General features: G+C 30.5%; 1 protein-coding gene across 1 annotated transcript in view; it reads left to right on the top strand.

The window, feature by feature from the left end:
- Positions 1–17,611, top strand: part of LOC116773477 (inactive rhomboid protein 2) — a 92,785-nt gene extending 75,174 nt beyond the window's left edge. The window contains exons 4-12 of the mRNA XM_061521368.1: positions 398–573; positions 5,123–5,290; positions 9,591–9,804; positions 11,533–11,739; positions 11,990–12,010; positions 12,088–12,176; positions 12,974–13,229; positions 13,746–14,000; positions 14,133–17,611. Of these exons, the coding sequence (XP_061377352.1) occupies positions 398–573; positions 5,123–5,290; positions 9,591–9,804; positions 11,533–11,739; positions 11,990–12,010; positions 12,088–12,176; positions 12,974–13,229; positions 13,746–14,000; positions 14,133–14,564 (1,818 nt within the window). The 3' untranslated portion in view covers positions 14,565–17,611. The remainder of the gene's footprint in view (positions 1–397; positions 574–5,122; positions 5,291–9,590; positions 9,805–11,532; positions 11,740–11,989; positions 12,011–12,087; positions 12,177–12,973; positions 13,230–13,745; positions 14,001–14,132) is intronic.
- Positions 17,612–23,001: the final 5,390 nt, after the last annotated feature.

The raw sequence follows: 23,001 nt of genomic DNA on the forward strand, positions 1-23,001 counted from the left end.
TGTTTTAGAAAAATTACGGCCAAGAATATGATCTTGCGATATGATGGTTCTGTTTTACATACTCGTATGATCATGTTTTATTTTTCGTGTGTCGTTCCTTTAAGCTTTATATTATCTTGAGCAATATGTACTAATAACATACAAAATTATCAAAATGTTCTAGGTCTCTACAAAGAACAGAATTTAGATAATTGTGTATGTCAGTCATTCTTCTTGCCTATTTCTTGAAATATAAGCCAAAATTATGAGACGTCTTATCAGATCTCAACAAATTTCAAACATCATTGTTTATCCATTATATTTTAGTTCAGGTAATGAATGTACTTTTAAGAAAATATTTTATGTTTAACACTTATTATTATGTAATAGATTTTTTATATACATTTATATTCAATAGGCGGTGACGCGTCGTTCTCGTCAGTCTACCTCTGTCCAATGGTCCCGATCTTTTCGTGGCAGTGCCAGTAGTCCGCACGAAGAAATAGAAATTGATGACGTCTTCTTCGCCCCACAAGCGATGACGTCACTCAGCCAGCATCACGAAGACATAGACGTCGTAGACGGAAGTAAAGGGTGTGTATACCTTTGTATCTTTTTTTTTTCTAATTTATACGTCAAACACATTATTTCACATAAATAATTGGTCCATTATTTGACGGCCAAGATATTTTTTTAAGAAGTGCTCTTGACTTTACAGAAATAATATGGACCTTGAAGTATTAGACATTGAAAGTTATTAAGACTTTATAATCCATGTTGCTTTTTTATGATATAGCCATCATCGCAAAAGTTTATTTTAACTGGAAATAGTTTTTATTATAATTATAATATATTTATTGTTATTGATTTTCCTCTTAATGTTTTAATCAAAGGCTGTTGGTGATGTTGCGAAAGATATGGTTCACAATAACGTTAGATAGCACGGTTTAATCCTGTAGGGACGAAGGATCACGTAATTTAGAATTAAAGGATATTAGGTTCCTTATTGATTGCGACAACTTAAAATTAATGTTATTGGATACTATTTTCCTAAAAGGGATAAAAAGTATCGTTTACGATATAATTTACAGCATATAGACAAAGTATGATAATGCATAAAGAAAATTTTGCACCAGAAATAAGTCCCTTGCATATTTTTTTTGCACCTCGTTATAAAAAACGCTTTAATTTTTTTTTTATCTCGAGCTAACATTGATATAACTTTCCATTTGTTCTATCTTTGACCTAAATTTGTTACCTTTAATATATGACTATTTTTTTATTAATAGTTACTGAAAGCATAACTTTCATTATATTTGTTTATGTGGGAGCAATAAACGTAAGTCATTCGAATTTCACAGTATTGCCTGTCATGTGAGGTCAGCGTTATAATATTTTTGCTTTTACCTTGCTCCGAAGAAATTTATTGCTTTTAGATCCCTTATCCTGAACGAACTATCGAGTCGGATTAGCATTTCAGGACAGTCCGTGGGGACTTCAATTTTAATATAAAAGAAATTGGAATTTACGCATTCAAAAAGATGAGATGAAACATAAAAATATTTTTTTTGATACGATATGAATGAAGGGTCATAAATCAAAAGTATTACGTCCATGTCTTACGCTTTTTGATCACAAATATAATATTTTTATATGTTATATATATGACTAGCCGTTAGACAGGTTTTCATTCGCCTTGTTTGATGTATTAAAAAAGTTTTCGTATGTTCAAGAAAACACATCACTGAACACTCAGTGGTTATAAAAGTCGTTGAACTTTCATAACTTTATATTAAACGAAGATGTTGCATAATACTTTTTTTTAAGTTAAAGGTCTTGTGTTTTAAAAATTTAACGGAGAAAAATTTTTTTTTAAATAAATTATTTAGTATTGCCGTGATGTGGATGAAAGTACAAAGTTAACCATTTTTTATATAGAAATATGTTGCTATTGACATTTGATGTAAATTTTGGTTTTATAAGATATTAAAAAATATTCATATAGTAATAGACGAATAGTGTTAAAATAAATATTATTTAAAATACAAGTATACTTCATGGTTTCCGTGTTTTTTATAGGAATGATCAGATTCCAAAATATGTTTTTGTGTATCCTTTTTAACTTATAAATATGATAGAAAAAGTTTTCTATACTAAAGCTTAAAACATTAGAGAGAGAATAAATACTCTCAAAGACGCAATTTGGCTTTAAAGCCAAGTCTTGGTCTATTGTTAAAATGTGCCACTACACATTTTAAGTTTTCGAAAAGTTGCCACTATCTTCGCCAGTAAAGCATATACGACGAGAATCCTATAGAACTGGCACAAGACTACAAAAAAAATCGAGTATAATAATTACTTAACTTCTGATTATATGAAGCTATACAATAAACATTAAAAAATAAGGCCGTTTGTATTTGAATAGCTCAAAAGTAGGAAATATTAGTTTAAAGTCATGAATATTAATACTTTACGTGAGCGTGTGTAGAGAAAATAAGAAAATGTACCAACGAAAATTCATTACAGCGTAGAGCGGCAATCACTTATTAGATTTGGATCCTCTCATTACAACTGGGACCTTTGAGAATTAGCTTTACATTTAGCTTTTGGAGCTTTGATTCTGTAAATGACGTGACTATTTGTTTCCGTCAAGTGTTCTCTTATAGGCATGTACATTTTAAAGACTGTTGAATTATAAACAATTGATTATCTAATGTATATTATAACTTGGCTCAAAGAAGCCCAAAGGTTAGCATTTCATATGTGAAATATGTTCAGTACTTGCTACGAGAATTTGATTTTGTGCCAAGTATCAACTCTTATGTCCTAATATTTATTGAGCTTACAATATGTATGATAAAACTTGTCTAATAATTTTGAATTTATGTAGCCATAATTAATTAAGAACTAAGTCAAATTGATTGTAATAAAGATTAAGTTAAAATACATGTTGGAACTGATGTACAAAATTCTTCGTAATCCTAACTTTTAAGAAATACAGCAAAATGTTACCTAAAGCTTAAAATTAACACATTTATTTCTATAAAAAAAAGTTATAAAAAAAATTATTTGCTGAAACATTTGTTTCCAAGTGTGACTTTATTCTAATTAACTTAACAATTGGCGATGAATATATAAAATATTTTGACGGATGTTAATTATCTTTTGGTTATAGATACATATATTAAACTGCCCCTATCAAGGGTTGCCTAACATCGATATAATTTAAAACAAAGTCAGCTTTCACCTATAAGTATTTTCATTACAACTGTCAGGATAAATTCGTTTTACACCCCTTTTACCATATATCCTAGCTTACTGGTCTCACCCTGTATAGTGTATTTTCTTAATGTCATTAAAATCGATCGAGCTTGTGTTGAATACACAGTAACTAACTTTCGCATTTATTATTTGATCTATTACAACACAGGTTGCTTTATTAAGCCTGTCTGAATACATTATGGTTAATGCCATAATCCTAAATTGCAAAGTTTCGCCGGAAATCCGGTTCAAGTAAAGTTTTGTTAATTTGCGCCTAACTTTCAAGTTAATCGTAACATATTTCGCGAGTTCAGCATATTAGCTATAATAGCATTATATTTATACTGTTTAATAGGTACCAAGATGTTTATTAACTTCATTGTGAAATGCCAAATATTTAAAGAGTGTGCTTTAACTAAAATTTTGATATGTGTAAATTGAAAGAAAGAATTGTAAGTCGACATACACATAATTCAAAAAATATGCTATGATAAACATATTTTAAAAATACTCAGTATTAATGTCATAGAGAATATATATTTTTTTCTTTCTCTCATCGTAAAAACAGATAAAATTTATGTCTATGATTATATTATTTAATTGTATAAAATATGAACCTTTTTTTACATTCGTATAAATACTTCAAGGAGTTCCTATACGCGCTATTAAATACTACACTAATATTTTTGAGATCTTCATAAATCTTATAGAAATATCAGTTCAGCCAGATCTTTGTGACGAGGGTTCGACTATATTACACAGTAACAACATTTCATATGCATAACTAGTACTTTTTAACGATTCCTCACGGATATTTTTTTTTATTTGTCAAATATTATGATATCTATGTATTTATTGTTCTGTATTTTGTGAATTCGGAGTGCTGTGAATGTGGCTATTATTGACAAGAGAAAGATAGATATATAGATAGAGAGAGATAGAGGCATTCACAAGAAATAGGATGAGACATACAAGAAATAGGATGAGACATACAAAGGGAAAACTAGTGTGATTTATTCTGTTAACTTTTTTCAGGTACTGATTGTATTTTATTTCGTTAAATGATATTTAGATATCTTTCGAGAAGTTTTCAATTGCAAAATAAAAGGTTCTCTAGTTTGTTGTGATCTTCATAATATTTGTTATGTATCTTAATAGAAGTTTAGAATAACAAAATTAATTAGCTAATTATTTATGGGGTAGTTTTTCCTAATAAGTATTATTTATAGTTTTGATGTCAAATCTTAAAATGTAATCAGATTCCTAAGATTATTTGATTTTACCTTGTGTATTCAAATGTGACATACTTTCGTTTTAAAAAATTTTCAATCGGTATGTTCAGTTTTAGGAGTGTTAAAAACATCATTTATTTATATTATAATTTGTAAATCTGATGCTAGAGTATTCCGAACACTCAGACGCGAAAATATATTCCCAAGGGGCTTTATATTATTCAAGATGAATCCGATATCGTGCTGACCTGATTTGTAACTAACACGCTATAAAAGAGTAGATAGAAGAATATGATATAGAAAGTCAAATTAAATCACTTTGTTAGAGTGGTCTTAAATAAAATATTTTAAAACATTAGTACTAAATATATACATAATGCATATCTTATTACTGATAAAATATAGAAGTTGTTATTGTTGAGAGATCTAATAAATACATTTGTACAGAAGAAAGTTGTTAAGTTTTATATTTTTTATCATTTAAACGACTACAGAACTTTTATCTCTTCTGATAGAATTCTTCTTATCCTTTGTTAAGGCACTTTAAAATTTATATAACTTTATTGCTAAGTTAAATAAAGTTAAGCGTCTCGTTTTCAATTTGATAAAGAATCCTTTTTGAATTCTTACTCAGTTTTGTGACTTTCCAGGGCCAGGTCTCCTCTGAGGACGTCCTCGAGTGTGGAGTACAGGAGGCCTGAGAGGAATGTTCAGTGGGGAACAGGCGGCATCCGCATACACGCTCCCATGCTGGAACCCTTGGCAGATAACTCTAATAGAAGGCAATTTGGAATGGGCATTGTAGGTAGATTCTTTAGGTGAGTCTTATTTTAATTTCTTTTAGTACCTAAAAAGTTGTTGCAAAAATTTGTGTCCTCTCAGAAGAAATAAATAATATATATCTTAATGTAAATTTAATGTAAATTGTACTAAATAATTTTCGACATTTAGAGTGACTAACTAACATAAAAATATACATGTTAAAAACAATTTTTAGAACTAACGAGTTTAAAAATTATTCATTGAAAAAAAATATTCCTTGAAGCTGCTGTTACTTATTTAAAAGTAATATATTTTTATTACGGATATAAAAAAATGTTAACTTTATTCCCAAGAATGTGATTGGTTAAATCAAACCCAATTTAAAATTGACGAATCCAATAAACACGTATGTAATATCTTTAATAAAATACCTAGTGTTTTTTTTGGTATACAAATATTGGGATTTTAAATTGGCAATTCCTGAATTACAATAATTATATTATGAAAAAATCATTTGTCTTATTTGTTAAAAGATCATAATAAGCGACTAATAAATTTAGGTGAGTCCTCGAAAAATGACACTTCCATAATGATATGTTTCGTTTAGTAAATTATAAATTAAAAATGTCTTAATGGAATAAAAACGGCGACTTTTACTATTCACAAAGAAGTTTTTTTTGTAAAAATAATTATAAAGATTTGGTCATTCCATTATATTATATTTTTCTGTAAAATATAACTCGTAATGATTTTTGAATCAAAAGTTATTCAAGTTTTTAAAAATATATTGACGAGCAATTCTTTTAAATGTGAAAGCTAGTTTTTAGAGCCTCTTCAGTTATTTATATTTATGTTGCCTGTGATTATTATCCGATATTAATTATATGGTTTTTTGACTACTGGTAAATAGACATAGTTAAAAATTTCACCTGTCACAAATGAGACGTAAATATCTTCTAAAAATATAACTGGCATCTGAAAAAAATTACTTCATTCTTTTAGACAAACTCCTTAGTGTTTTATTTTATTTATTCCAAGTTGTATCTAGTTTTATCATTAAATAAAAACGTTGATATTGCCAAAAGTATACACAATTCTAGGATGGAAACAGCCGTAAATTTATCTTAATCGTGTAAAGTAAGTTATTTTTAACAATAGAAATGAATTGAATCCAACTTAAAAGTTCGCTTATAAAGATTTAGCATATTCACGACATTACGAACAACAGCCTAAGTTTATGCATTAAACAAGAACATTGTAACGCGTCGGTTGAAACTTGTATGAAGTTCAAATATTTTTGTATTACACAAATTGTTTCACTCATCCTTTCGGTTTCATATTCCTTTTTCACTTCTATAAATTGTTTAAAATAACTAAAGATATTGCGAAATAGATTTCACAATACTTATACAAAAAGTATGGCTTTCTGTGAACGAATAATCCGGCGGAAACATGATGCATATGGTAAATTTGTCTGTTGACTCTTCAGCGAATGGTAAAAATACAAGCCGGAAATTTTTACAACATTCAAATATATATACAATTCTTTCAAAAACATCGACGGGATATTTCATAAAAACCCCAATTGAATGCTGCCTTTATGTCCTTTGTAGCTTTATAGTATCAGAATTCAAATTTTATTCACTCGGATCCGCCATTCAGGCGGATGGTTTGACGTTCGTAAACAAAACCCTAGCTTCATTGTTCATTTGATCTGAACTGCTTTAAAAAAATGTCTGCGGTCGGGAGATCATTTCAGCGTTCGGACGTAGACTCGTTGAGGTATCGATCGGGGCTGTAATTATTAAAGAGCTTGCACAAAAGCTTAGTAGGCAGAACTCGCCTAGTAGGATGTAAGAGTATATCCCGACCATCATTAATTAGAGACTGCACTTTGTGTTCTACTGTAATATTTTATTGGGATAGTGTTGCAATTTAAGTAAGTATTTTAGTTTTTTGTTTCGCATCTCTTGTTTAATGTATTTCAATGAATTTTAAAATGGTTTTTATGTTTTTACGAGTATATTTGTCCTAACTGGTGAGAATACTTAGAATTAAAAGTCTTAAGAGACTTTGTAAATTACTCTTAAGTTCGAATTAATTTTAGATATTTAAGTGATCGTTCAGCAAAAGTTTGGATTAAATTAGTTAGTACAGGACATTAATGCAAATGGTAATTGGTACATATGTGACTTACCATAGGGACAGACAAAGTCAACGATCAGTATATTATAAAGTTATTGAGAAATTGAAAAGCAAGTTTTCGTTTAGACATAAAAGTATTATGTCAAGCAATTAGATAACGGAAGAAGAGATAATGAATGACAAAAATTATAAGAGCAGATTATTAAAGTCAGAATTTGTTGTGTAGGAATGTAATAAAAAAAAATGTATATAAATTCTTATGGAAAATAAGAAATTTTTATGATCACACTACCTGTTAAGAAACTAAATCATCTGCTTACAAAAAAAAAAAACAAAATAATACATGATTTTTCTGAAAGGTATAGGTTTATTTCAACGTGTTAGTACTGATAAAAATCACACAAATCATATTCTTTTATAGAAAATAAATGTACACTGTTTTTTAATTAATTAATAACAGGTCGGGGAAATGGGTATAGTATAGCAAACAAAAAATATTATCCAGTTACCGAGGAATTTAAATTCAGAAGATAGCGAAGGACTTGAATTGTATCGTCTCCAGCCCATAGCGGTATAATTTTCCTAATAAAATGTTATAGTATGTTAAAAGTTCAACAACTTTTAACATAACGCTCAAAGGAATTTCAAGATCCAAATCTGTTTTGAATTTTATAACGAACGAAACCAGTATAGATTGTTATGTGTTACATATTCCATGAACTAGAACTTTTTTGTTAGCCTAAAATAGAAACAGGTTCGTTGTTGAATAAGTATTCCGTAGTTCGAAAACGAAAATTATGGATTGATTTTGAAATTGTATTTAAAATATGCTAAAAATAAATCAGAACGGAATTCAACAAAATCCTATGTTACGGAGTTAGATTTGCTTAGCCTTCAATTTGATAATTATATTTTCATTTTCTGATATATTTATAGTATGATATAAAATGCGTACTTAAGAGGACTTAGCACGCGCTGCCTAAGGATAATAATAAAAATAAATTAATATATAAAAGGGCTTACTTTGATCCTACCGTAATTCACCTGCGTCCTCTATATATTACTTTACTTACCGGAGAGTCGCGTTTTAACTTGCTGTAATGGGTTTTTAAATTAATACCTCGTGGACATGGCACTCGGTATTATTTATGACAATGTTATTTACCGATTTTAGCATTTTATTTTCGGTATAAACTGAATTTAACGTTAAAAGCTTTAAAGTGTAATGAAATTTTTAATCGATATTTCCATATGTACACCTTTTAGCAATACATATTCTTTATTCAAATCGTGTGCTAGTTTCCAGATTTTCCTTAACATTTGTGGAATGCTTTGACTCTTTATTGAATACGATCTGTCTATAAATAAATCATATTATTTACAATAAAAACGAGTTAATAGTGTCGCCCCCGACTGACTTTTCGCTATGAAATATATTCATATAAAAACTTTTGCTTAATATTCAATATATATATAATTTCATAAACAAAATCGGTTATTGAAATGATATAATCCGTTATTCGATTACACATTAATCTGTAAGCTGTAGGTTGTACACAGCATTTGCGTTAATAAAATTGGCATCCTAAAGAGAGCTATTTTGATACTGTCCTATTGAATAGTGTATCTAATTAATAATATTATTTACAGACTAATTTAAGTTATGTATATTAATGTACTGTTAATATTCATAATTTTAATAACAGCTTTGTTTACTTATTTAAAATATGGCTACAGTTAAATTAGTTAGTTTAATTGGAATAAATTCAACATCAATATTTTCTAAGTAGTTGTATTACTAGCTCCTATTGCGGAGTGGTTGTTTGTGTTTTCGAAAAGAATTATATTAAACAGCAATTCATTCAATGAAGGGTATATTATATGTGTGATTAGTTGTGCTGAGATCGATTGGATGATAATTCGTTTACATAATATAACAAAGCCTTTAAAAAGGGACTTCATAAATTTAGTTGAAGGACAAAGCTAATAAAAATATTGATAAGAACAAAGCAAAAATCATTGTGATTATATTTAAAAAAAAAGTTCACGAGGATAAAAAATATATCATTTTATTATATAGAATAACATTTATAGATCATATAAAATAAGGAAGACGGTCCAAGCTATAAACTTTGAATTATAAACATAACAATAGCGTTGGAAGTATTATGATTATAGCAGTTTAATATGAAATACGAATGTCTGTTCCAGGAGGTCATTACGAAAATCAGTGACGCATCAAGAAGATGTGGCTAGACAGTTGGACGAATTAACGGATTACAGGCCTTACTTCACTTGGTGGGTCAGCACGGTACAGACATTAGTGCTGTTGCTGTCATTACTTTGCTATGGCTTCGGACCAGTCGGTTTTGGACGACACACGCATTCAGGGCAGGTGCTGGTGAAGAGTTTAAGCTTACAACAGGTAGGTCACTGATTTTATGACGTAATTTATTACTGCCTCAGAATTTTTAAACTAAGAATTTGAAGTTCCTAGTAGCTGTTGAAACAATTGAGATTAATTTCTAATTAGAAAGTATTATGAAAAACATTAACTTGATGCAAGTAGCGTTGAGATTCCAAGCTACAATTTCATTTTTTATCATTCTTCTCTTTTTTATAACGGATCGATGTTCTTTTACGCGGGTTGCAGTAAAGCGAACTAGCAAAAACAATCTAATAACGAACAACGCTAAGTCCCATGATATCTGTCTCTTGTTTTTTATAAAGATATAGGTGAACTTATGTAATTATCAACTTGGTATTATTTGATAATGATCTCATTTACACGTGAACTTTGCCCCTAACAGCGAACCCAAGATTGTACAATTATTTTTATTAAATTTACCTTATACTTCGTTATATTGTTTTAAATTTTGAGTTGTTCAATAAAATTGATCGATTTCATATTTTTCGTTTCGAACAAAATATAAAATAAACAATATGAATAAAGGAGCCTATGTTTGGTGTATCAAATATAAGTAATAAAATCAATAAAAAATCTTAATTCTATTGCAACCAATATATAGACAGTAATAATTTACATTTAATACTCTAATTACAAAACAAAAGTACAATAAAACAAAAATAATCCTCCAATAAATTAAAATATATATATTTTTTTACCAAAGTTATTATGTAAAAGTCCAAAGGCGGGGAAGCGTGTTTAATTTACTACGTAAATTATTATTATTTACGAGTAAGTTACAAAGGGACCGACATTTCCGGGAATTAATTCAAATTATATGAACGTATGGTACAATTGTTAGTACTCACTGACTTGAAGATTACCCACGTATTGGAACAGCAGTTAGTGTATTATAATATTTATTAAACTTAATTATGCCGTCTAGTGATATTTTCGTCATAAAGAAATACGAAAGAAGGTTAAGGTTAAACTTAACACGCTAAGGTACTTATATTGAAATTCTTTTAATTTACTACATAATATTGATTTAAAAATGGATGCTTTACTTGTGAAGGAACAGTATATGAAAAAAAGACATTTTATGTTCAGGTAGGGTTTACTCTCGTTAAGACATACATTTCTTTCGTCTGCTACAATTTTGACTAAAAGCTTTACCTTGTATTCTGTTTCAAATATACGGAGGCAAAGTTTTACGTTCAGTCACCTAGGAATAGAACGGTCTTGAGCTGGTAAATAATTAGTTTGCCTGAACTATAGTATTATACTGTAAAGTGTAAATATGTTGGTCCTTACTTCTTGTTACTGTGGTATTTGGTATTGGCAGGCTTATTGTATTTTAGACATGACTTGTAAAATTGCTGTGTATTATCCTCCATTGTTACGTAATTGATCATTTGTATATTCTGTTAGGTGACACTAAACGGCATAAGGTACGGTTCTACATGTAAACTATTTACGAATACAAAGCCATTTGTAGGTCAATATAGTAATTGTGTTAGAAGATCTAGGTCGTTGAGGCCCTTTTGTTACCAAGTTATTTAACCCGAGCGATGTGTTGTTTTCTGTTCTATTTAATATTAAATATTTATTTTCATTATGTAACAAAATTATATTTTATTGCTATCAATATATTTTGGTCATAATGTCTTAATAGAAAAAAAAAATTCATTAAATAAATTAAATAATTTAAAGTATGGGATTGACATCAGATTTCGTTTTAACCAGGTCGAATGGGAGGAACCGGCTTCTTTCTGGCTAGGTCCTCGAGCAGCTGATCTTATACATTTAGGTGCAAAGTTCGCACCATGCATGCGAAGGGATGTCAGGATAGCACGTGCTATAGCTGCATCAGCTCGAAGGGAAAGAGACACGGCTTGCTGCATAAGAAACGACGATTCTGGATGCGTACAGTCTTCTAAAGCCGATTGTTCCGTGAGTTCTTCTTATTCCAATGATGTTTCTCTATATGTTTCCTTCAAATATACATATGTACGTAGATTTCTGAAACTTCATCATATTATATCTTTTTCTAAATAAGCCTCCGGTTAAAATGGTTTTATTAATACCCATATGCTTTTTGACATAACATGTGCTTCATAATATGGTTTGACTTAGATTTGTCCATGTATATTTTTTAAACTTTGAAGTAATAACGTTGTACATTTTTACACGCAACCTTTAGATTAGAGGATTGGTGTCAAAGGTAAGAGCTTTGAGTTAAATTTAATTTCCCTTACCAACACGCCATTTCAATTTGTAAACTTATTGTTTCTCATGCAGAATACAATATCGACGTGGAAGAAATGGTCATCCGGGGAATCTGGTCCTGGTGGTAGAATATCAGGATCGGTGTGCGGTTTGGATCCAAAGTGAGTGCTTTATATAATATATTTAATAGCTTAGGAAGGATATTTTTAGATGAACCCACAACATTCTTTACATCGTTAAAATATGCGCGCGGCGAAGTCAGCAGTGTGGGAAGACACAACGGACGAACCAGGTCACTACATTCGGTTTAATAAACCACAAATCCTCGCTCGTGAAGACAAGTATATACCGGGGTTAATCCACGAGTCTATTGCAATTAAAAATATCCCAATTTCAATAGAGAAGATGGTTGGAATCTATCCAATACCTGGGACCCCTTCCTTAAAAATATAAAATCCCATGTCCGTAAGCACACCGCAGGACCTCGCGACAAGGTAAGCGTATTCTACCGGAATCCAGAGCGGTACGCCAGAATATTAAGAAGTGGTTGGCGGTAGATGATAAATAACAGGATCAACTAATAGACATTTACGTTTCGTCTGCCCGTCATCAAGGTTGCTGGAAAACGTCGGGATTATGTCATTTTTTTGTAATAATAATATTATCGCGTAGTAAATCTGAAAAATATTAGTTTTATTTTAATGAACACTCGCGAAAGTCTTAGATCTCATTATTTTATAAAAACATTTTACAAGTTATAATGCACAGCCATGTCTCTTGTTAATTTTTAAAGAAAGACGAAGTACAAGTTTCAGTTTGTCATTTTTCTTGATACTAGTTTTCTCTCCTCGACTCCTCGTGGGTTGTGAATCTTACGTAAAATAAAACCAAAAATTTGTTTCAAGCTTTATGCGACTACCGTTAGACATTATTTTTAATAACAAAAACAATATTACAGATTCTGTGAGGCGCCGCGTTCCATCGCTCCACACGAATGGCCGGACGACATAACAAAATGGCCAATATGCAGGAAGTCAGTAATTGATGGATCAGCTGCTGCAGGGCGTGCTGGACACGCGGCGGAGCACATGGCCTGTGAGGTTATAGGTCATCCATGCTGTATAGGAGTTCACGGACAGTGCGTCATCACCACCAGAGAGCATTGCGATTTTGTTAAAGGCTACTTCCACGAGGAAGCTTCTTTGTGTTCACAAGTGAGTTTTGGTCGTTATTTATGAGTGATAAATGATGATTAAAGTAAGTGTAAATGGTATAATATTTATTCCGTGTTCGACAGCAAAAAGTATTGAGAAAATTCTATTGATGGATTTAGTGTTGCTATATTCTCATTTTTTTGTATTATCTTTACGGTAAGCACATTTCATAAAAAAAAATCGTAGTAGGCGAGCTTTGAGCGTAAGTAAAGGAAAAAAGGTTTCCGTTACATAAGAAAAAAAAAATAAGGTAGAGATAAAAAATATGACTTTTTTATAATTATTTTATTATTTACAATTCCCAAAGCCTTAAAAAAAATATTATCTTATTCTTCCATTCTTGCCAAATTTTATTTTCTTACTGTCAGAAAGTATGCATTAACAATAAACCTTACTTATATCCGAATAATGCTTTGCTATAAGCCGGTCTATTATATTTGGGTCAATCAGGAGTTGGGTATTCCACACATTTGTATCTTGTAGTTTTTATATATGTATATTGTGAATGGTTTGCAGGTATCATGTTTGGACGACGTATGTGGAATGTTACCATTCATGCGGCGGAGACGTCCAGATCAGTTATACAGAGCCTGGACATCACTGTTTGTGCATGCGGGACTATTACACTTGGCGGCCTCGTTAGCACTCCAGTGGCTCTTTATGCGAGATCTGGAAAAGATGGCTGGACCTGTCAGGATGGCGGTGATATATCTTGGCAGTGGTGTTGCAGGAAATATGGCTTCAGCTATTTTTGAACCGTATAGAGCAGAGGTGAATGAACCTAGATAATTTGATATAAATAAGGTTTTAAGACATTTGGAATTAAATCAAATGTTTTGGATGTAGCTTCAGTTGTATATTTAAATAACGATTTTTAATCCAGGGATTTGTTTTTGTTTTCAGGTTGGTCCAGCAGGCTCACATTTTGGTCTACTCGCGTGCTTAATAGTGGAAGTGATAGGAGCGTGGCCGCTTTTAAGGCACCCTCGGCGAGCTCTTCTCAAGCTTATAGGACTTGCGTTAGCACTTTTCCTCCTAGGCCTTCTGCCTTGGATTGACAACTTTGCCCATGTGTTCGGATTTGTCTTTGGTTTTTTGCTTTCATACGCGCTGCTGCCCTTCATAACATTCGGACCGTACGAGAGACGGCGGAAAATAGTTTTGGTGTGGGTGTGTATGGTGTCAGCCGGTGCCATGTTATGTGCTCTAATAGCGTTGTTCTACGCGGCTCCGGCATATGAGTGCGCCGCATGTGCGTACTTTACGTGCCTGCCCTTCGCCCCGGATATGTGCGCGTCACAGGACGTCCGCGTACGGCAGCTGGACGGGGTATGACGGCGCGCGGCCCGGGCGCCCCCGCCCCCGCCGCCTCCCCGCCCCGCGCCCTGCCCCGTGCAGCACCCTCCCGTCACTGACCGCGTGTGTATCGAATACGTGAGAGTTGACGAGACTGTGTGTGACGAAGCCACCCAAAGGATTTGTCGACTTCGAAGATCACACTAATATAGTACGACATGACATATTTTTAAAATGACGTAATCCTATTGGTGCATTCGTTGCATTCACCCGCTGTTTTGCACTCCCTAGGTGAAAAGCAGTCGGGCTACCGTCGCGCGAGCGGAGTGAAGCGTTCACGAATATGATCAGTTTTGTCTTCCAAATTTCATTTGATGATGATTGTTGTCACAAAACTATTCTTAATATATAATCGGACTATGAATGTGTCAAAATTATTTTGCCAAATACGTGTAGCGGAGGGCAAAACTGATTGTGTATAGCACTGCCATTTTTATCCTGTGACGTCAGTATTATTGCGCTCAAAGCATGGCTCCTCACGTTTGAATGATCGACTTTGGGATATTATTACCGGCTTTTTTCAAATACGAGCCGAGTCAAATAAGGACACAATGTTTTATCATTTATCATTTATCAACTTATAGACACTAATTTCTACTTTTGTGTATTCGTGTGAGGTGGATAGTTTTCAATTAGAAGCACTAGTTGTTTCTTGTAATTTTGTACACCTTTTAAATGTTAGTGCTTGTAAATGAAACCTAAGGCTTACCAACCCCTAATTGTGATAAATTAACAGCGTATTGGGTACTTTGTACTTGGACGCGTTTAATGATAATTCATTGTATATACTCTGTAAATTATACCTTGATATGATTCGTAAGTTGTATTTATATAAATATTTTCTTTTGACAGACTTTTGCGGAAAGGACTTGGTAGTTGGAAATGATCGAAATTCATTTTTCTTTAAATACCAAGCACAATTAATATAAACATGATCAAAGCACAAATAAATAAATCCTAAAGAACGGAAACATGATTGCGTAACACTATGAACATGTGTTGTCAATAATATTATAGTCATGTGTTTTGAGTTTAAGCATCTATATCTAAGTATATGCAATAGGCTGGTGTGTGACAAAATACGTTAACTTAAGCACAATTTTAATATACTTAATGGTATTTTACAAAATCCATGTCCTTTCCGTATAGGGCATGATAAATAAAATTTAGTATATTACTAAATCATGTACATAGAGTTAACGAATATTTTGAAGTTATCATTTCTAACGAAATTTTCTGGTTAATATTTAAGTCACATATTAATTTTAGTTACGTCAATTTTTATAGTCATATGAACTGTGTAAGTTTACATTTATTTATTATATGCTAGTATATTACAGTCATTAGAGCTAATTTTCTTTTACGGACAGGTAGCGGTGACGTTTACACGGAACTTGTGACGCTGAAATCTGTTGTTATTGTAATGTTATACAATTTTTATATTAACATATCCTTTTAAACATTACTTTGAAGGAATAACGAAGTAGGTCCAGATAAAAATTCTTCAATGAAATATTTTTTATTTGCTTTTAATTAGATTTAGTTTACTTTTTTATTATTTAACAAAAAGCAATATAAATCTTTGTAATTGTTTATTTTTTTTTTTGTTTAGTGAATGCAGCGTTACATGCCTTATGAATGAGAGTTGGTCAACTCTATGCAAATGTGTAGACAAGATTTGTAACGAATTTATTAATAAGCTAGAAAGTTAATATTATTTTTAATTAGATTTAGCACAACTATGATTTACTGATAAATTTATTTGTGCACAAAAATTGTACTGAAAAGCATATTCGTATCTCTGAATGGATAGATCCGGTCTTCAACGAAAGCGAAGTGCTCATTAAAACCATCTTTTTATAACACCAGTGAAAATAAAGCAACATAACGAAATTTATATTGGTGTATTGTGGAGAAAATAGTTTTTGTGGTATAAAAAATCGGTTCATGAATTAAAATGTTATTCTAATAGGAAATAATGAAAAGAATATATATTCCATTTTATAGTATTTTATATTATTAAGACATAAATCGCAATACATTATCATTTCTTTGATAAGCCGTGAATGATAGTATTTGTTATCGGGTTAACATATACACTGATCTTGTGTTTAGATGTTTATTTTGAAGATCTTTTGAGTACGTCACTCATGACGTCATTGGTTTTGATATAATATCGATCATGTGCTCGTGCGAGTATCCATCGTCAGTAAACTGGTTTTGTTGTGTTTAAAGGGCATCTAATCAAAATAGTCTGGTCGAAGCAGGAAAAGAATACATCGGAATATATTGTATTTTAAACATATTTATATTTCTAAAAATCAAATAAATTTGATATTCAATTGATAATATTAAATTTAAGAGTACAGTTTGTCGTTTTATAGATTCGATTGATCAAGACGGAGAAAAAATAATAATTGATAATTAAACGAATCTTAAAGCAACAAAATTAAAAACTAAATATTGATTTTTAAAATATAATTAATCCTTGAAAAATATTTCACTGTTGATATAAAAGGTATTTTAGAGAGATATAATTTCGACATTGAATTGTCCTTAGAGCCTGATGTTCTCAATACTTTCGTATGACATAATAAACATTCGTTTATTGATAAACAAACGCTATTTCAATATGTATGAATGTATCCGTTGTTATAAGTGCCACAACTGTATATTGTAGGTCTTTGATGAGTTGTTTTATCAATTGTTGAAACACGGGTACATAACCATGTGTCGCTGTTACACGAACGTTGTAAATGTATTTTTATACTTAAAATAAGTCGTGTTTGGAGTGAAAATGTGAAATAATGTGTGGTTATTCGAATTATTTTTAAAATTATTTATAATATCATTTCACTGGTTATCTTAAAGTGCCCTTGCGGCCGGCGGCCCGGCGGACTGCTATGAAATTAACTTTAAGAACCTTACGTATTGTACATTGTGAACATAAAACTAATTGATATTATAATCATAAGATAATCTTATTGTAACTAGCATTAATCGAACAAGAAACCTTATTATCGTAATATTATTGTGTTTTATTTCATACATATACATTTTAGTATTTTTATTTGCATGAAAAATATCACATTTTATAACAAAAAATACAAATCAATCAAACAGAAGTGCTATTATAACAACTTGTTCAAAACCAGGAACAAGAAAACATCTGCAAAATTACCGATACATCTCCTAGAGGACACGCTTTTGAGTTTGATTAAAACTTTTATTATACATCAAAATAATCTTGACAGGCTCTTGATACAATAAAAACTACGGTGACTGCGTCTACTTACTACCGGCTATCGATATCAACTAGTCATGATTAATAGGTAACATTTTGGACGGAAAAAAAAATTACAAAGCCTATAAACAAGAACAATACAAAATATATGTATAGCCTGAAACTGAAATTCATAAATAACTTTGGTTAAGTAAAATAATAAAACTCTTATGGAAACTATTACTTTATTATTCGAGTCCAAGTTAATTATTTAAGTTAAGGCCAAAGTCAAGATGTAGGTACATTAATGAAAAATATGCTAAATTAATAATATTGAAATGTATACGAAAGTAATTGTTTATTGTCATCTATGAAGGAAAATGTTCTGTATTTTATCAATCGATTTGTTCTGTTCAAAGGCTTGAGGTATTACTGGCATATAGTAAGTGTAAGTTATTTGTCTTATACAAACAAATGCCTGGCAGAAAATTATCTCTAAAACTGACAAAATATATAATTTTTACTGGTTGGTTCTCAGTGAAATTTGTCTTTATTTATCAAAATATCTTGAGTGGGATATTATACCGAAACAATATTTTAAACCAAAGCAAGTACGTTTTAGTCCAAGTGATGGTAAATTTTATCGTAACCATTCGTAACCAACCAACTTCCATCGTAACTAGACGTGTCGACCAAGGAGTTTTACTACAAAAAACTGCTGAGATTAAAAAAATGAATAATTAGATTGGGTTAAGAAAAATTGAGGTCTTAAAATTTTAACATCTATAGAAACTAACACCTTGATTACATTAGCCACTTTAGACAGTACATGACAACTATTAATATCTTTTGGACTTTTGACTTAGACTCAAAAAGAAACATTACAAAAATAAAAAATTAGATCAAAGATAATATCATTATCCCAATTATCTTTTAATTCTCTATATGATTTTACATATACTATTTCGCCTTAAAAGTACATGTAGAGCTTGGTTGATCGTATCCACTTCAAAACGCTTCATTTTAGAAATATATATTCAACAGGAACATTTTAAGAAATCAACTGTAGTAATGAACCAGTTTTTCACAAAAAATAACAAATGAGGATGTTATTAAACTAGATAAGTAATATGCGGGATTAAATCAAGAAAAATTAAATTATTGTCTGTTATCATTAAAAAAACAGATTCGGCAGTTATTTCATTAACTCGTATAAAATTATAATTCTTCAATCTTTAATGTGATCTTTTAAATTCTTGGAACCTCGCGTGCCATTTATCTACATCAAACAGAATAAAAAATTCCTTTTTATTATGGGTAAATAAGAAGTCTCTGCTCTAAAGTTTTGACATAATGTGGTTAGCCATAACGAACACTGGAATGGATTTGAGTTGGGAGCATTGAAACTAAATTGACTAATTTAATTTTATATTGTTATATTATATTACCAAAAACTACTAAGGATTTTTTTTTTTTTAGTTTCACACGCGAACTTCATGGATATTACCGTTAAAAAGTTATGCAGAAAACGCAATAAACCAATTTCTGGTAACTTATCATTTAATGACTAGCAAAATAAAAAAAGAAATATTTACGGCACGAGATTAGTAGATTAGTAGAATTAGAGATTAGTAGAATGTGAAATGAGAAAGATTTAATAAGTGGTACTGGTTGGTATTCCAGTTTACTCGTGAGAATTCTAGTTAAACTGGTTTAAAAAGGAAATGTGTATAAATAGTTGTAGGTAAGGTCTTACGACTTTGATGTGTTAATTAAGGTATAAAATTGTCGTAAAATATTAAATTTTAAGATCAGACATTAAGATCGAGATAAAATTATACAGAAATAAATTTGAAAACTGAGAGATAATTACACTTATAAAAATTGAATATGTTTTGTATATATTTGTTGTATTCATTATTTTACCAAATTTACCTTTCCTTACCTTTGATTACCTTACCTTTGATTAATTATAGATAGCAATAATAATAATGAGTGTTATAAAATGAAGAAAAGGTCAATGTTTGTGACCATTATTTAAATAAATTTGGACCTGCAAAGCTGAGGAAGTAAATTTTAAAATCATTTATTTATGCGAGTGTTTTGCTATAAATATTTATTATAAACCTAGTACCTAGGCTCTGACATAATACATGTGATTCTGTTAAGCGCCATAAAAGATAAAATAGTAAGTGCATCAAAATGTTTTTTCATATTTGTCTTTGATCCTTAAAACTTTAAGATGTATAGTATGTTAACTATATGTGATGACATTAAACCATTATTTGGTACGTTATAAAGCAATAAAGCATACAACATAAAACCTTAATACACGTACTTTTAGGGTTGTAAATTAATTTACAATTTGTATCTTCTGAAGTATCTATGCCATCTCTTAATTTGCAAGAAAATTAAGATCAAAAGACATGATTCATAACGAAGAAATGTTTTATAATCTTATAAAACTAATTTGGATAGTTCGTTGGATGCGTTTGGGAAACAATTTGAGAATATTTGAATAAGGACCAATACAAGCAACCTGTATATGTACCAATACACCAAGTGGGATTTGATAACGTCAGTCAAATGATAATAACACATGAAATGTAACAGAATTCTTAAATACAGTTGCAGTACTTGTTTGTTATTCTTGTGGGTTTTATTAGTGGTGTCACCGAGAGCAGAAATGTAAGCATTGTTACAATTTGTATTTAATTATACTTGTTTAAATGTTACTGACGTAATATTTTGTGTAAATTTTTATAACCGTAGGAAATCCTTTTTACACTTAATTCGCGATATCACAGAATATGTTGTATAATATCTAGTATTCGTATTAATTATTATTTTTTTTTTTTTTATGTATTTAATTATAAAGAAAAAATTTGCGACATTATTAAAACGGATAAAATATTTGAAATTACGATTAAATGTTTTAATATGTAGCCCTTGAAATAAAAAGATTATGAAATAATTTTTATGCATTTTAGTTGACTTGTGACAACATATGAAGAAGGTGTTAGTTTTAATTTTTATAACTTTTGGAAGTGAAGTTGTTTTTTTTTTTATTTATTTTATTATATATATTTTACTGTCCTATACAAATTGTAGTTAGATCGGATGGAAAACTTTACGAACAAAATTACGAACGAGTCTCTTTCTGCTCAGAATTTTTTTAAAGGATGTTTCTTACAGAGTTACTTCCCGTCAGTATTTAATACTAACGGGCGTTGATTTTTCTTTCGATTCTTAATACAATTGCTATTATAGGACAGTATATTTCGCTTAAAATTCTTTGTTATCTTAAATAATATCTGTTATAAAGAGAAAAATGCGACACTATCCCATTAGACAATATATCATACTAATATTTTATTTGAATGTTATAATAAAAAAAAAAACAGTTATTTCCACGCAAAATTTTTAGAAAAGTCCTTTAATTAATCTATCATTGAAATATTTCGCATTTATAATATTAGCAAGCTATCAAACCATAAAATCATATTCGTTACGATAAGAATTGATGTCAGCTATGGCAATGTTTGAGCACACAACACTCGTATATACAAATAATAAAATTGAAACCGTGATATTATTTTGAAACGGAAATTGTCTTAAATTAATGTCATTGTGAATGAGACAAGTAAAACAGGAAATCTGATGAACTTGCAAAGTTATCGAAAACATACAACAAAACATTTTTGTTCACACCTTTTTCAAATAACTGTAACGATAAGATTATTTTGTTACAGCAAATATTAGCATATGACTAAGGTAGTACCGCCTGTTTATTATTTTTTACCACTGTCAATTATGAGACAATTTAACTTAATATCTCACACGACTGTAGAATATAGTTTTCACTATAAAGTGTGCAACAAATTATTGTATAGCTTCAGCTACTTGTTTAACATACGATTTTTAATAACACTGAAGCAAAATAAACATTTGCTGATGAACAAATTTTTGGTAGTATTATGAGATTATATATAAATGTTGACATTGAACCGGTTATTATTATACAGCAACAGCTATTCAATTCAAATACAAATATTTTGCTTAATTCATATATTCTCGTATTCTTTTAAGGTCTATGGTTGCCTTGTGATCTTTTCTTTAAGTGACCTTGCTAATAAATTTGTAATACTCATCAAGTCCTACATGTTTTGCTCTTGGTAATGTACTGTTCTTAACTAGGCTTAGTGTCGACTTCAATTGCCTTGTACATTCAATTAAGACAATTTCACTATCATGGTTTCTGCTATATCATTCAAGGCCAACCGGAAGGCCTTAACCCGAGAAATTTAAAAATAAATGCATAAGGTTATTAGATTAAAAGTTACGGAATGTAAGTTTGATATGTGTAATATAAAAATTCTGGGCACTATTGGGAGAATGGTTTTGGCTTCTGGAAAACAAGGTCTACTTAGTAATGATTCAGGGTTATGACCCTGTTATCGGTGAAATTTTGAGATTTTGTCTATGAAAATTATTATAGCCATTTGAATCTATGAATTTTCTAACGTTTTATTTGTAATCTCACTTTAATTACAATTCATCATTGTCTATAACAAAAACACGTAACTCATTGACGTAAAACCTTTTGTAAACTAGACGTATTTTAATGAGATCTTTATTCATTTATGATAATGATTTCTGATGATAGAAAATAATTATAAAATATCAAGACTTTATGATTATTTAAAACGACATTTCCTATCCAAATTGCCAAAGAAGCTAAAATTGTCCTTAATTATTTTATATATTTTTGAGCATATAGTGTTTATTCCTTACGCACTTGCACTTGCGAAAATGATTACCAAAAAGACAGTGTCGTTTATGTAGATGCTGCACGTGTTTAAATTACATAAAATTGACCTCTCCGCCAAGATTCCGGTAATAACAATAAAGATTACCACCAGCACAATTCTTCATATTACAATAACATCCTGGTTGTGCCTATTTCATCCGTATTGTAAGGCAATATTGGTCATTATTGCGTGACGAAATTTTAAATTTCGCGGATACAGCTGTTGTAACGGCTTTAACACTACCTTTTCCTGACTAAATATTATGTCAAACAGTCGCATCAATGAAATAGAGCGAAGTGCCCGTAACGTTGGATGCTAAAGGATTTTCGTTTGTTCTAGTTTTTTCAAACTAACACGAGATGTTGACGGGATGGCGGCTCGT

Source organism: Danaus plexippus, chromosome 8 (genome assembly GCF_018135715.1).
Source record: "Danaus plexippus chromosome 8, MEX_DaPlex, whole genome shotgun sequence".
Taxonomy (NCBI): Eukaryota; Metazoa; Arthropoda; class Insecta; order Lepidoptera; family Nymphalidae; genus Danaus; species Danaus plexippus.